This window comes from Poeciliopsis prolifica, unplaced genomic scaffold (genome assembly GCF_027474105.1).
Source record: "Poeciliopsis prolifica strain line A6 unplaced genomic scaffold, Auburn_PproV2 SCAFFOLD010, whole genome shotgun sequence".
Classification (NCBI taxonomy): Eukaryota; Metazoa; Chordata; class Actinopteri; order Cyprinodontiformes; family Poeciliidae; genus Poeciliopsis; species Poeciliopsis prolifica.
The window spans coordinates 7187989-7205254 of NW_026562385.1; the positions used below are offsets into that span (position 1 = coordinate 7187989).

The 17266-nt window shown below is 38.0% G+C and overlaps 1 protein-coding gene across 1 annotated transcript in view; it reads right to left on the reverse strand.

The window, feature by feature from the left end:
- The window catches only part of LOC129363650 (alpha-1,6-mannosylglycoprotein 6-beta-N-acetylglucosaminyltransferase B), a 68201-nt gene that overhangs the window by 32334 nt on the left and 18601 nt on the right, over positions 1-17266 (reverse strand). The window contains exons 4-8 of the mRNA XM_055035879.1: positions 15374-15483; positions 10726-10799; positions 8671-8838; positions 7220-7384; positions 1955-2124 (exon numbers count right to left, since the gene is read on the reverse strand). Coding sequence (XP_054891854.1) covers positions 1955-2124; positions 7220-7384; positions 8671-8838; positions 10726-10799; positions 15374-15483 — 687 coding nt within the window. The remainder of the gene's footprint in view (positions 1-1954; positions 2125-7219; positions 7385-8670; positions 8839-10725; positions 10800-15373; positions 15484-17266) is intronic.

The window sequence follows — 17266 nt, forward strand, 5'->3', positions numbered from 1 at the left end:
TGGTAGTAGAAGAGTGAACTAGTGCATGTTTGCTGCTTGAGGACTTGTGCAGCTTGCTGTAAACGATCAAGCGGTGAGTTCTGGTCAGCTGTCGGCGAATCCTGAAGGAGAGAGACCGGCAATGAGCTCTCTGTCTTCTATGGAGGTTTTGCTGTGGCCAAGTTAAAGTCTGGATTTAAAACCGAATGAGATGATGTGGTTCAATGTCACACAAGTAACTCTCTAATATTGGTGAATTAAGACTAGTTATCTGGGATGCAAAGAAAATTGTGCAAATATTCCGCCACTGGAATATAAAAAAAGAACACTATTTTGTATCAGGTGGCGGGTTCTTCTTCATATAGGACTGGACTAAATCATTATTAATTTGTTGATTATATTACTATATTTCATAATCTGAAATATTAATATTTAATGTTACAAAAAAAAACAGAAGAAATATGTGAAACAGAAAACATATTTTAATGATTTAACGACCAGGCATATTTTTTCAAAAGTCTCTAGTATGACATAACCGATTTGTCCTAGCAGGAAACCAAAGAGAAGACACCAGCCAAAGACACCTCAAAGTGGATACGCCTCAGCGGCTGAATGTTGCCAATCAGAGGCAATTACTGCATGTTATGCGGCACAGCAGCACGGCGCGAGTGTAAATAAATTCCCAGCATGGACAATCTGTTTATGAGAAAGGCCGCTGCCCTTATCAATGGTTCTGTCTACCTCAGCAGCCTGTCCAGTGATATTAAGCTCCTTTTCAAAGCTTGAACGGAAAGGCGAAGGGTTGAAAATGTAAATAGACACAAGCCTGAGGGGATTCTGTGGGAGCACAACCCACATAACGATCTGTCAATTTAATAGCGTGTAGGAGAGTAAGAGTAGAGATGGAGAGAAATGCTTTCTTCCCCTGCTCATTAATAGCCACAGAAATGAGATTTATAGTTTTCTGGCGTCTGTCATTAACTGGTTGGAAATAAATAGGCATGTGTGTGCTGGGTTGTATTTTGATCCAGAGGGGTGGACGGAGCATTAAAAAGAATAATTTTCTATTAGTTACCACCATCTGTTAGATTTGCTCAAAGGATGAATGTTTCATTTGGTGCTGAGTACAATCCAATATTAGCTTGAATGTTATCCTGCCTTACCTCCGTAAAAAAACACTAACGATGAAGTATTTCTGCCTGTGCGAACACAAAAAAGGAGGCAGTTAAAATAAGTCCTAGCCTTCAAACTTGTTTGGTTTTCTAAAAAAAAAAAAGATAATAAAAAATTATCTGCTTTTTCCCGGCAGAGACAGAGAGAGTTGGGGTTCAATACACAGCGACACCAATTAGTGGATAAATAACGGCGCGGCCAGCAGAAGCGTCTCCCGCAGTCTTTCTCCCCTCGCTGGTTTCCCTGGAACCAGCCGATCAGATCCGCTTTTCTTCACGGCCTGAAATTTAAGATCGGAGGGCGGCACTAACTCATCAATGCCTGCGTTTCCTGGCCACAGCATAGGATGAAGTGCCCAATAACCGGGACACATTACTAGGTCTAGTCGTCCAAGGCAGCACAGAGACTCGTCTTTTTCAAGTCCTGCAGTGTGACAGGAAAATAGTAATTTTTTTAATTTATATATTTAATCCAATTCTGCTGATCTGACTTCAGCAAACGCGATAATATCCGGCATCGCTGTATTTGTAATGACTAGGAGCAGGCGAGTTTTCACTCATAGGTCAGTGGGCTACAACAGGAAGGAGGAGCACACGAGAAGCCTTTAGGCTTAGACAGCTTTCTGCAGAGGGAGAATTTAACAAGATAATAAACTGACAGCACTATTTTGCAGCCAAAATAATAAAAAACAAACAGTGTGTGAGGTAGAAATCTCCAGTTTGCCCCCTATGAAGGAGTGAAAACCGTTGATGAATCTACCTTTTAAAAACAGAGCAATTTCACAATAACTATAGCAGCTTACCCATGCAGTTCTTTGAGAGAAACGGAGATCTTGACATCGTGTCCAAGCACGTGGAGAGCGGTGAGAATGTCGGCCCATTGCACCATCTCACCCAGAGGACCGCCCTTCAGTACCTTGGGACTGAAAACGTCTCCAGACTCCTCGGTCAAAAAGCCCACATGGACTAAAATCTGAAGAAAAAAAAAAGAAAGCTACTAAATTTTGAGTTTGTGCAGATCACAATTCCTTATTTTTACAGGTTCAAACAAGGTTCAAACAACTTTTTAGTCAATTTCTGAAAAAAATAAACACGTTTGATTGACAGAGGAGTATATTCATGGATGGACACATTTGAATAATACCAATATCCTTTAATGCCACATTTTCTTCTCATAGTTATCCATACCTTGAAAATATGTTAATCAAATTGAAGAGTTTTCCTGACTTCCATTTTTCAGGACAGAAAGAAGAAAAAAAAAGCAGGCATCCATGCAGTTTTACGGTTTATTTTCTGTTTACTGACACTGGAATAGATTAGGGTCTAACAGAATTAAGATATCAAACACGACTCACTGGTCACGTTTTAATTTAATTGTGACTCTAAGAGTAATGGAAAAAAAGCAGACTGATGATTTCTTTCTACTATAACTCCAAGAAAACACAATCAACTCTCCATGAATCTGAAATTAAAATTGACCCGTGGAGTGCTAATTTCTTCCTACAGTAATACATGAGCAGTTTAATTGCTGATGGGGAAAGATACAATTCCCTGCCTGTTAAATAGTTAATAAAATTAGACTTTTTAACAGATTTTTTTTTCTTTTTTTTTACTCCAGCCACACATTTGTCTCAGACAAAACTTTTAGTAAACACTCACAGGAAATGTTCTCTGTCAGTTTGGATATTCAGTTCAATAAATGTTTTAAATCTCTAAGCATTAATCACTGCCACAATAGTGCAAAACACAAACAGGGAAAAATAAAACGTGGCCCCTCTATCAACCAGTTTTCATCATCCAAAGTGATATTTGCCAATTTTGTTTCTTTATCCATTGGCAAGAACAGCATCCTCTACATTTGTTTAGCTTCAAACATGGGAAAAAATTAAATGAAAAAAATATTTATGTTGTCCCACAAACACACCCAGAAATATTTAAACTGTCTAAGCAACATAAACTTTAGGTCTTTAGATTTTTCTTAAATTATCCCAATGAATTCATGAAATCTAATGTTGATAAAACATTTATATTGATAATTATTTTTGTGATTTATGTAAAGGAATGATCTTCAAAGATCAGCATCAGAGAACTTCAAAGTCTAGTTCTGCGCCAATAAAGTATGAATAGTTTGAAGATGAATCACACTTTTTTTTTCTTTTTTAACCAGGAGCGACAACTACTGAAGGGGTTAGTGATGAGGGCAATGAAAAATGTTGGGTGAATAGTTTAAGATACATAAACTTGGCAAAGATTTATGGAAATCCTCCTCACTGTGTGTAGTGGTAAGATTGACTTGGCTCCTTGTTCGGCCTTGTTTGGCTCAGTTCCTGTTGTTTAACGCTTTTGAATTATTGTTGTGATCATAAAAGCACAAAGTTTAAGCAAGTAGCTTGTCTTCGTGGGGTCACTGGTTGACTCATGAAGATCAACACAAATCTGTCTTACCTGAATGTCTTGTCCGTGTCTCCCCAATTTTAAGAGCAGCAATCTGATTGGAGAGGAAACGGGTCTTTTTGCCAAATCATATTGGTACATTGGGAGGGAGGAAGTCATTTATTACTAAAGTTAAACTGTCTGTTGAACGATATAGTATTTTTTTATCACTGTTTGATATACATCCAACAAACGAAGCTTGCCTGATTGAAGACACCACCCTCAAGTTTCCCCCAGAAAATTTGCTAAATGCAAACATTTAAAAATAAATGAACAATGCTAAGCCTGGTGGGGGCACAAGTAAAGCCTGGTTACCCGCCAGGCTTATAATACACTCGCGGAAACCCTGATTCCAACTGTGAAACATAGAGTTGGAAGTATCATGTTATTGTAGTATTTTTGCTTTAGGTTGGACTGGTGTTTTTTACACTGTGCATGGATGATGAGGAAAAAACATGATGTGGAAATTCTAAAGCAACGCCCGAGTTGTGGCACAAATCACCAGATTTTGGGCCATATATAAATATCTGGTTTCCAATCATGTTCTGTCCAGTAAGTTTAATATTTCAACATGCTAAAAGGGAAGTTGGTGCAAAAAGTAATCTATGTGTTGCTGTTTTAATTTAAACAATAAATAACCATTGACATCTTATCTCAGATACAGCCGAACCAATACAAGATAAAAAATGTGAAAGCTTTTATTCAGAATTTAAAAGATTATGTTCACAAGTTCAGTTTTTTTAAACATCTTTCAATGCACACAGGAAGAAAAGTGATTTATGGTAGGAGGATGATAATGATGACAGATAAAGTGTGAGTTCATGCTGGACTGGTGTATTTCAGTGTAGATCTCAGTATAAACATGGCTGTGATGTCCATGAAGTGTTTAATTTGTTTTGATTGTATGCTATAAAACGTACAATCAAAGCATTTACAAGTGCTTGACTGGGGATAAAGGAGTTTCCAGGGAGCCTAATAAGACTCAAAGATGCACGCCCGTCTCAGTTATGTGAGCCGTTTCGCTCATTATAATGTGATTCTGGCATTAACAAGAAATCAAGGAAAAACCTCTTCCTTTCGGACTTCTGCTTTTGAACACCATCATAGAGAGAGATAATGAACATTTTGTCAGCGTAGACCAAAGCAAGTGATTTGTTCTTCCAGACATCAGCCTCTCACCACAGGAATATGATCACTTCTAATCAAGTCAAGTCATATGACTCAGCGGAGAGAGTAAGCGGTAAATACTGGCTGCTCGATGAATTACTGGCTGTCCAGATCCTAACAACAGCATACTGGAGCATAAAGATGACAAACAAACAGACTGGTACGAGATGTTCTGTAAAACATCTCCCCACCACACAAATCTATTCATTTCTGTTCCTGTTGCAAAGCTCAGTGTCGGAGCAATGGAGGCAAAGTCTGGAAGGTTCTGCTGATTGACAGTAACCACTTCTGTCAAACATATCATTACAGCAAACAAAGCTGTCTCTCTCATAGGAGGACAATGACTCTTCACGCAACAATGGCACTTTTACCCTCTACGACCTAATTTTCAAATGTCCACCTGGACATTTTTGCTTATTTTTGTTGTATGCAGTTCTTTAAATGTCCTGTGAATAAATATATTTGACCACTTATCCAGAACAGCTGGAACTTTCAACATCTAACAAGTTATTTTCGCCATTTACGTCTATTAAACTAATACCCCGATTAATTTCACTCCCTGCTAGGGCTGGGATAAAATTACTGTAATAACCCGATATTGGCAGAAAAGTGTAACGTCTCCCCTCTTAGAAACCGTTGGAAATTTTCAGATAACGCAAAATGTGGCGGAATTACGGTACTGCAAATTTTGCTGGACGAGTTCACGTGTTGAGTTACGCATCAACTTGATCAGGGTATACAACGCCCATTTTTTAGAAAAACAATAATTTGTTATAAATATTTCTGAAATACGCCTTGTAAATATCTCATAACCTTGCCATTAGATTGTCTAATGAGACGCTTTTTTCTTAGAAACTCGGTGGAAATTACCCCGTAAATGTCAGAGGTGAAAGCGTGCAAAAGCCGATGAACGTCTGCAAGAGGCTCCTATCTGTCATTATCTTTTTACGCCTTTTACTCAGCATTGTGTGATTCACTCCAGGCGGCCATAGATAAGAGAGGAAAATATTAGTCCAAGAAAATGTCATACTGTTCGGGGAACTCAGCAGCGAGGCTTAAGGGCATTAAAGGACTGTCTGGCTTCCTTGTACACGACTCATCCAAAGACGTATAATGAGAGAGACTTTTGTTCTCCTCTGTTGAATCACCAAATAGATTTCAAGAGTTCTAGGAAAACTACACAAAAGAAAGTGAGAAATCTACCAAAATAAGCAAGAAAAAATAATTTCTTGTCAATTCATATAAGAAAATAAAAAAACAAACAAATATGTTTGTCTTTTTGAAAGATATTTATGAAGTGCTGTTTACTTTCAGAGGCAGAAGATCGAAAGCATTTGGTAGGGGAGCAGCACCACTTGACCCACAAAAATACAATAATGGTAGTTGTGTGAGGGAATAAAACCAGGCTAATGTAGAGTAATAAATAATTGTGACGTGGACAAGACACTATTTTTTCCTTTTTTTTTAAACAGATAAAAGTCTTAGAAGTTTGTGGCATGTATTTTCATTGAACCTCAAAATCTAATCCTGTACTTTTACTATGCCACTATCATAGAAAAAATACTTTGATTTATACTATCCCAGTGTAGCTCTGACTGTATGTTGAAGGTCGTCACTGTACTGGAAGTTAAAAACTTACATCTCAGTGTGAAATCTTTTGCATCTTCCCACAGGTTGTTTTCCCTGCTTTTATCCGTGCAATCTTCCCATTATTAACTGGATACAGAACATCGCCTCAGCATGCTGCTTCAACATGGGGACAATCTGTTCTCATCATGATGTCCAGTGTTAGCTTTCTACTAATCATAGAAGTGTTTACAAAAACATGTCAGACATTAACATTGTTCAACAAAGAACAAAAGAACAACTAGGTTTTAGTTAGAGGAGTCAGTGGGGTTAAATATGAATGCAAGCCACACTTTTCAGATATTTAAGTAAAAATAAATGTTGAAGACTGCATTTTTTTTCTCTATTTGACAGCATTGCACTATTTTGTGTTCATCTGTTTCATAAAATTGCTATAAAACACATTGTTTTGGTATGTAATGTAGCAGTATAAACAAACAATAAAACCGTATTAATGCAGGGCACAGCATGCGCAGCAGCAAACACTTCTTTAGTTATTCGTCTGCTCAGCAGTTGGTTTTGTGGTTTCTCCTCTGAAAAAGCTCATCTGGAAATCTCTGCGCATCACCAAAGGTCATCCTTGTCTTTCTCATATAAATGGAGCAAAATAAAAAAACAATAAGCCCATATTTTCTTAACAGGAGTGAGACCACAGGAGATGTGCATGTAACCATTTTCAAATTGGCTCCTAGGAAAACCCCTCATATGGATTCAGAAAGTCTTCCACCTGAGCCACCTTGAAAAGAATTTCACACCTTGATCCGATAGTGTCTGCAAAAACATAAATAAATAAATAAATAAACCTCTGTGTGTGTGTTTGTGTGAGAAAGACCCCCGTTTACCCTTTTCTGCTCTCTCCAGAGGCTGCGGAGTTTCTCATCCAGCCGCCGGGCAGCGGAGGCCCACTGCGCCGACAGCCTGCGTATGCGTCTCCTCATGAAGCTCAGAGACTCCTTTCCGGTTCCCACCTGCTCCAGCAGACTGCCAATGTCGGACTGGAAAACAGCCTGGATGAAGGAGCGAGAAGAACAATGTGAACGCAGAGACTCTCCTTAAAAAAAGTTGGTGTGTAAATTTAAAGACGTCCTTCTGTGTGAACCGTCATGGAGCCTTAAGACTATAGGAACAAAGCAGAACAGAACCGACGCGGAAAAATGACAAGATGAGTCTATTCTCTTTGAGAGAGATATTTTCTATTATTGGAGCTGGTTAAAACTCCGGTAGTGCAGAGAGCATGTCAAATTGTTATGTGTTTGTACCCTGGGGCAAGGCTTTTCCAGCTGGAAGCCTGAGGGAATCCCAGTTTTTACCTCATAAATGGCCTGTCCACATGTGTAGGTCCTGCATCACAGCACGTTTTCCATGTGATTCCTTCATCTTTGTGAAGGGAAAACATTTCCTGAAATAGGTGCCGAAAACGCATTCTCTGTAAGGAAATGTAAATTCTTGCGAAGGTATTGTACGCTGCCGTCACTGATGTTTTTCTATCTCTCCCCAGAACGTCCTGTGTACAGCTCAGTAAGATGTAGAACGCCTTAAGAAAAGCCTTTGGGATTTATCCCTGAGGAAGCAGGCCAGCAATTAGAGCAGAAAACAGAGCTTCAAGGGGAATTAACATCAGTTCCCATCATGGCAGCTGTACATAACTGTGAGGGGAGAAAAACAAGGAGGAGGAGGAGATGGAGGAGACAGCTGGGGAGGCCCTCGCAGAGTAACAGTGTCGGGTCAGAGCATCGTGTTGTTGATGCATAAAATACAGTAATTAAACGAGTCAGAAAATCAGCTGATGGTGAAAACTGGAGGAGACAGCCAGGTATATGTGAGGAAAAACAGCTGTGTTCATGCACTGTCTAGTGTCGGATTAAACAAATCATCCTGTGGCATATTGTGAACAAGTTTTCACACATTTAGAAAAGATTTCAAAAATGCACTTAGCATTTGGTGAATACAAAGCAACATGTGTTTCCTCGGTAGAGACATCTGCCTGCAGTTTTCTATCCACCAAAAGGTTTTTTCTTTTATAATCCAATTCCTTTTCCATGGATCTCCTTCTAATTTGCTCAGAAACAAACCGCTAATGTTCTTCAGCTCAGCTGTGAAGCCAGATTTCATGTAAAGAGGTAGCAACTATTAATTAGTACTTTCCGGGGACTGAACAAATGTGTTTGCATTAGCAGTCAAATGCTTCCACTTGTAATGACACCGTTGGTCTGCTTGTTTCTCCTGTTCAGCCAGCTGTCTTATTGCAGAAATAAAACTAATGATCTAGAAGTTTTTTGTTTTTTTTCTGTACCTGTCTTTTGGGAAGAGGCTTCAGAGTCGGTGTAGCAGTTTGGTTCCTCCAGGGCAGCGGGGGGCAGAACCACTCCACCTCGCTCAAGTAGATCAGGAAGGAGCAGTCGGAGCCGTCGACGCCGTAAAACGCGTAGCAGGGATCCGAGGTCCAACGAGCACGCATCCACTGGAAAGGCATGATAGTTATTTGTCTCAAGGATGAAAAGAATGTAAATATTTAATAGCAGACTAAATATGTGCTAAATATGCATCACAGTAAATGTAGAAATCATTGGAAAAGTCCATTTGTTCCTGTGATTTAGGTCAAAAAGTTTATTTCCGTTAATAACCAAAAACAATAAAACAGGTGTGTTATGATTTGGCCTAAACACATAGTACAGGTACAGCAGTTCATCACTAAAGAAGTTAGTTGTTCATATGCTGATGTAGCCAAGCACTTTAACAGAAAGTTGAGTGGAAGTAAACTGTGTAGGACAGAGGTGTACAAAATTGTGAAATAGCCCCTTAAAACTAGTCTGAAGACTAAAGGAAATTTTGCTTTTCATTTGGAAATCAAATTCCTGTAAAGGAAGTGTGGAGAAAACATAATCCAAGTTTTCCTCAGTTAGTGGTGATTTAGGTAGCGGTATTATCGGCTGGTTTTGACCCTGACTTCCTTTAAATCTCAACTAAAAACACACCGGTTCAGAATTGTGTTTGAAATGTAATATGTAACAATGTATTGTTTATTCCATGATGCATGACTTTGTGTTTTTGTGTTTCTGATGTAAAGCACTTCGAAATGCCTTGCTGCTGAAATGTGCTATACAAATAAAATTTGATTGATTGATTGATTGATTGACTTACGTTGCTTCATCAAGTCCAAAAGAGTACAACAGTCTATCCGCCCTACTGCACTCAATCGCTCAGGAAACACTTAGCCAGAGCTAAACTTCGTAGAGAATCTATGCATGATTGTCAAGAAGCAGCTGGGAGACGTCAGAGACAACAACGTAGATGATCAAAGGTTTGCTGCTAAAGCATCGTAGGCCAACTCAACAACTCAGCAGTGCCAGAGGCTCAGGGTCTCCATCCCACACTGCGCGGATGCAGTAATTTATGTAAAATAAGTGCCAAGCAAGTATTGATTGCATACTCTCCAGTACACAGAGGTACCGATCAGCAGGCCCACATTTCTGTGTGCAATTTTTATTCACTTTTTTTTTTTTTTACAGGTCTAATATAAAATATTCTAAAAAAAAAAATATTGGGTTTTTTTATTAGATGGAAGTTATAATCATCTAACTACACAGATTTCTGAACCATCTTTATGTTCCATGTTTCCATTTTTGGAGTTGAACTACTGAAATAATTTAAATTTGCAATAAAACTCTTGATTTATCGCAATCCAATAAATGTTAACTTTTATAGTAATTCAACATTTCATCCTATGCATACAGGGTAAGATTTCAAATTCACAGATCTACCTAAAAATATATATTTATTAAGGTGTCCTATAGCTGAGTGTTTTTGCTCCTGACATGGTGTTCCTCTTCTGCAGTGTTTCTATCTCATCATCTGAATTACATGGTGCAGAATTACACAACAATCTCTTGGACATTCTTCAAAATGGGGAAGACAAGACAACAGCCCATTCAGGAAGGCAGAAAATTACTACAATGAAGTAGCTGCTAACCTAAACCTGACCAAATTTAAATCCAGAGCAACAAATAAAACTTAAAAAAAATATAAAAATAAGTATAACTCTTACAAACAAGACTGAAAAAACCCCCAATGTTTTTCAGTGTGACTGTTACTACAATAAAAGATGTAATCTATGTCTTTTTGTATATCTTTATCAGCTGCTAATAAACGTTGAGGACGTTGAATGATAAGTTAACAATATGTCTGTCCATGAAGCTTTATTTTCCTTCCTTTTCTTGCTGCAAACAGACTTGTCAGACATGTCACTTTTGCAGTATCATTACGCATTCAGCCATTTTTAAGAATTTATGTTGCAGCAAGGTGAGTCGGTTTGGGCGAATACTTGTTGTGGGAAATGTTTCAGGCTTACATCCATCTTGCTGGTGCAGTCTGGATAATGGGGATCCTTGGGAGTTTCACAGGATCCAAAGACTCCATCTTTACCTGTAAAGATAGGGACATAAACATGCACACTTAAGGATTTCCCATGCTTCACTGCTTTAATGATCTTTAAAAATGAAAATTAGGAAAACCCAACTTTGATATGTGGAGTTCATTCATTTTTTATAGGGGTAACTCCATTGGCATTTCAAAACCTTTTGGTTTGCCTGCTTTATCAATGTCATTATCAATTCTGATGTGGGGTTGAGATAAATGACCTGTTGTGTCCTCCAAAGATACTTTGTGATTCTGGTCAAGTAGCTCAATCTTTATCTCCTCTGACCATAAAAGCTTCTAGCCAGGAGGTATTTGTCCATGTGTCTTTCCAATTTCATCACAACTGAGGACAAGGAGCTTGAAATTGCTTCAGGTTCTTTCTTAAATTGTCACATAAATGTTTTCTGGTACATCGAGTGTGCTGATTTCACTCGATGTCCATTTTTACATCAAATCACCTTCTCACCTCAAATTAATTCAAATGATTGCAATTCAATAAAATTGTAATGTTTCAAATCCCTGCTGTTTTTACTTCAGGGAATTCTTCACTTAAGTTAACTCCACTCAATCCAACACTAACAAAATAAAAGTCTGTTGTGATGTAATTTGCTGCCACTTCAATGCAGATCAGTGTAATCTCCGCAGCCTCATTCAGTGTTATTGTACTGAAGCTCTTTTCCTGAGCACGCGCAGTGAGAACTTCTTTTAATTACAGAACTTCAAGTATGAAAACTCAACAAGTATGAAACTCAAGGAAGATTGGTAATCTGTTGATTGTCACTGACTGAGAGACAGCAGCTGCAATGTCAGCCAAAAAAAAAAAAAAAAAAAGGCTGAATTTTGCCTGAATAAACTATATATGCACATTTTGTATGAATCTGCAGCATGAAATCTAAAGGGTTGAATCAGGGCCACTAAGATAAAGTTTTTGTTATGTTGGCATGTCATGTATATTGTCAACCTTAACTTAGTTGTTGGTGACATCTATCAGAATATTTTCCACTGGAATTGATTTATTTGAAACTGACATTTTCAAACGGTCATGCAAAAACAGATTTCGATGACGCGTCGTCGCCACAGGTTTTATGATGAGTGGCACTTCAGGTCATGTCAAGACAGAACGGTGGCCACAAAATGGAAATGCTGTGTTGACAACTGTGTTGATGTGCAAATGTAACAATAATAATAAAAAAAAAGTCTTCTTATTTGAAGGCATTTTCTACTGTCACTTTCCTGGCAGCAATAAAGGCTCATTCTATGACTTTCTGCTTGACTGGAAATACACTAATTATCCAAGATTGAATTTTATCTCTCTTGTTTAGTGTTTTACGATGACAGCAAATACAGAGCAATAAAAGTTTCCAGATTTTATGTTTCAGCATCAGAGTAAAAATTAATTTGCACTTTGATTTCTTTTCTTGTAAATATTACCTTAGAACACAAAAGCAAATCTTTATTCAAATTTGTTTCATCATATTTTATCTTCCGTGTAAAGATTTTTTTAGGTTCTATGTACACTTTTGTCATTTTTCTTCATTTCTTTTTCTGGCTCAACTTAGACTTTTTTTATATAACCTATTCATATTCCTCACCAAGCCAACAAGTCTGCAGACTACTGCAGCAGTAAAACACAGTTTAAGTATGCTATCACAACATCAAAATGCTAGAAACTTGTTTTTGAGGCAATAGTCACTCACTGGTTTGGGATTGTTGCCCCAAAGATTGAACTTTTTTTAATTTTTTGTCATCACAACATTTTTCTTTTTGTGTCCTAAGAGTCTGTTGGTCAATTCCCTGTTGGCTATTATGCTTTTAGCTCTTTTATTCAAGCTAGTTAATTGCACATAATGCACATCAAGCCAATACAAAGACTTCTGTGTACACCATTCACACTTTAAAAAAATCTAAATATAAACTACAATATAGCTTCTGTACATAAAGTGATAAGATATAAAAAGTGAATTGAAGAATGAACTATAGTGGAGCAAGACCAGCCTTTGTGAAGGATCGGTGAGAGTACAGACTATTGTGCAGCTTCTTCAGCTTAGCAGTGAAATTCATTTAAACAATAAAGCTGCAGAAACAAAGATTGATTGAGATGGGATAAATTGTGATCAGGTTTTACACTCTTAGCAAGAATCTGAACAGTGATATAGTAGAATATAGGTCAAGGGTCCCTACAGGGCTTTGTCTGAAAGTCTGTAGTAAGATTCACAGCACACATAAGTTGACTGACATATAGAGTTATATTGGTTTACAGTGGCTTGCAAAAGCATTAAAATGTAATGAAACGTTTAATTTTTCAAATTTTATTCACAAAAGTCAACGTATGCTTTTTAGACTTCAAGGGACAGACCAACATTTAATGTGTATTTGTGGGAAGGAACGCAACAATTCAGTTTAATTCAGCACTTTGAACTGAATTGTTGTTTATTTGTGCCGTGTTTTGAAAAACTTTTGCACAAATATAAATGTTAAAAGTGGGGCAATCATTTGTATTCAGCCTCTGTAGCAAATCATTTATTGAATCACTTTCCTTTGTAACAAAAGCTGCAAGTTTTTGGTGTGGGGTGTCGGTATCCCTGATCCCCCAGAGCGCCACTAAATCCATTATCATCAAATAGAAAGAATATTGTACCGCAACAAATGTGCCAACACATCCCCACCCACCACAAACTTTCACATCGGGCGAGGAAGGCATTAATCAGAGAGACAGCACAGAGACCAAAGGTAACCCTGAAGGTGCTTTTGGACAAATGAGACCAAAATCAAACTCTTCAGCCAACAAAAAAAAAAAAAAACTACTCTGTCTGGCACAAAATCAACACACCTCATCACCTTAAAAACACCAGCAGGGACTGGGATACTGGTTTGAATTGAGGGGAGGATGGATGCCGCCAAATTCATTGATATTTTTGGACAAAACTTGTTTAAGTCTGTCAGTCATCTGTTTCTGGGAGGATCACTTTCTAACCGGACAATGACCCAAAACTTACTGCTAACGCAAGGCGGTTTAAGGCAAAACATGTAAATACATTGGATTGGCCTAGTCAAAGCTCAGACCTAAATCCAATTCAAAACTTGTGGTCAAACTGATAGATTACTGTTTACCAGCAGAAACCAACAAGCTTTAAGGAGCTGGAGCAGTTTTGCTTTGAGGAGCGAGAACTTTCTGTCATTTTGTCACATTTGTTGTTTGCTAAAACATAAAAATGTTCAAAGTTGTGGGTATATTCTGTAAATTAAATGATACAAACCCTTTAAAAATCATTTTATTTCCAGATTGTGATGTAACAAAATCCAAAAAAATGCCAAGAGGGGTGAATACTTTTGCAATCCACTGTACATGATCACAGCACACTTTTCAAAATAGAATACAATTTTATACAAAAGAAAATCCTCAAAACGACATACTTTTGTGAGAATTTTGCATTAATATTGAAAGATCCAGAGAATTACACACTCTTTTAAAACTCCTCATCTGGAATAAGATTATTTCCAAGAATCCTTTACTTTCAGAGGTAAAAAAAAAAAGAAAAAAAAGGAGCTTGCAGCTCAATCACTGCAATAATTTAAGGTAAATTCAGGTGGCAACTTCTTGCTTTTAGTATCAATAATGCATCATCAGCAATGAGGGAAAGCAGACATAATTTGGAGAATTAGTCCAGTTAAGAAGCCCCCTTCCAGATTGACCTAGTAAGTCCAAATTGTTATTTTCTATAGATATTCCATATTAGAGTGAATCACCAATCCTCTCTTCTTCCCTGCCTCCTTATTTCTCTCTTCGCATCCTCTTTCCCTACTTCTGTCGATGACTAAATCTATCCTTCCTCCCTCTCACTGCCTTAACTCCTCGCCTCCTCTCCCTGATTTTTCTTTTCTTGAAGCTCAGCACGAGTACATCTAATTAAGGAGCGGTGGTGGCTCCTCCGCCGGCTTCTTCCGAAGCCTTAAAATGGCACAAATTCAGTTCATCTGACTGGCATGATAACGGCAGATTTCTCGTCAGAAAATCTGGCACCTCGTTTCTTTGCAAAAAAGCACAGCAAGGTTCACCCCATTTTGTTTTAATGGCATCAGACACACAGAGAGAAATGATCTGACACATTTTAATGACTGTGTCTTAAATTGTCTTCAGCCAGGTTCAGGGTGAGGATATAAAGCGGGAAATTAAATCATGAATTCAATCACGCTGTCTGATTTCTATTTTATGCACTATAAAGTAGCTGGGAACAAGAGCTATTAATGAACGCGACATAACCCGGACCTGATTAACAAGATGGCTGTTCATCTTTGGGATCCGAAGGTGCTACAGAAGGCAGTTTACTACGCAATATGGCAGCAACACTGCTGCCTGAATAGAGGATAATCAGTAAATAATGACTGTCATAGATGGTATAATCAACCGGCATGTACCCAGAGTATTGAAGCGCACGGGTGAGATCGCTTAGCATTACAGCCCAGATTCAGAGTGGATGTGCTGCCGACTGACAGGTGTGTTTATCAGACGGGTTGAGGCTGTGTTTGATGTTCTCTCTGTGTCCTCTGCATGTGCACACATGCGTGTTTTAAAGCTGTACCTCGGCTGTGGACCACGCTGCGCTGCAGGATCTGCTCCACCCGCAGCGCCATGTCCGACATGTTCTGGGCTATGGCCTGGATCCGCTCCACCAGCCCCATAGGCTGAATCCTGATTGTCACACATGGACACACAAAAGCACACGAGGAATTAAAAATTACACACACTTTTAAAGTCTGCTGTTGAAGTAGAGCCTACAGAGTCCATCCGTGTCCGGGTGTTTCGGTTCTGAAGGGGAAAAACAAATGAGGAAATCCCTCATTTGTTTTATTTCCAGAACTTGACGCTTGAAATGTGGATCATTTGTTAATTTAGATAGTGGGGTAAATCAGAATTTTTAATTAGGTTAGGAGGGAATGCGTCTGAAGATGATATGTTGCGAGCAAATAATTAATTTGACCTGACCACTGTAGCCTGAAATCTGCTGGCATATTAATCAGGAAGTGATTAATTAAGCCGAAAGCACAAAGAGAATAGGTTTGGGTTTGAAATGTGACTCATGCTGCTGCCTTGTACTCCAACCTCAGATCATAATCTGTAACATCTTTACAGGCACAATGCAAAAAAAGCTAAACGTTTTTTAGGGCTGACATTTTTCTTTAATCAATAATGAATGCCAGATTGGTATTTCTTTTGCCAATTAAAAATAGAAATATGAACATTTTATTCAGGCTGTAAGAAGATACAACTAACATAGATACAACTAAGATAGATTTTGAGGAGGTAACAGGAAACAAGGATTGAGGGAAACTAAATGTAAATCTCTTTTATGCCATCAGCTATTTTTATGGAAACATGTTGCATTTTGGAAATGTTGGCAAACCATTGGAAGTCTTGAAGTCAAGATACAGATCTCCATTATCTTAGAAAACTCACTGCTCTGGAGCGAGTCTGAGGCAGCGGCCACAGCTCTTTTATAAAAGCTCAGCTGGGAGGAGCAGAAATTCAGCTGGTCAGCTATGTGCAAACTCAAACTAATGGAATAATTGAGAAATACATCATGTGTGGAAATAAACTGTTTCATTTGTATTCAAATTTTGTTTTTTCCATTTACTCTTAAGCGCCTAAGCCAAGCAAAATAAATAAGTAAATGAAAAGACTTGCTTCTTTTCCACTCTGTTGGTTGTTTGCTGTAGAAATTAAACAATACATTTCTTGCAGTCAAAAGTAATCAACAGAAACATGACTAGTCAAGTTTTACTCATCACTCATTTTTGCTGTATGCTCACATTTTGGGAAAAAAATGTCCCAAGAGGGAAAAAAAAAAACTCAAACACATTAATTTAAAAAATTGTATTCTTTTTTTAATAAACTTGCAAACGACTTTTAAAGTCAAGAGAAAAACAATATTTAGACAGATTTAAAAGCGGGTATTCTGCTTCCATACCCTTAGTATCACGTAATGCAACTGAATTTAAAACAAATAATCATTTTTAATTTCAAACCTCAACTCATCAACACAGGATGTTAATGATGGCCACTTCCTGTGCTGCAATAGGTGAATATTCACTGACGTAACAACTGTATTTTGGGGTATCGTTAACATTTTACATTGACATATTAAACTAAAGCTCTGTTTTCATTGAGGCTGATGCGTTATCATCATTGCGCATTTGTGTTTATGTAGAATAATGAATAGGAATCTAGCTGCTATTTAATGCACAACTGCACAATCCCAAAGCACAAGTGCTTTGCATACACAGCCTGGACATCAAGCCGAAGCTAAACTTCTTTTTTATAATCAACTACCTTGACATTGCAACAGGTCAGGACAGGTTAATGACCAGCTACATAAATGAACAGCCATGCAGTCTTCCATTGAAGATTACGTCTGTTCAACAGGGTCGCTTTTGGAGAGCAGAGAAGAATCTTAATTAGTTTCTCTAAAGTGAGT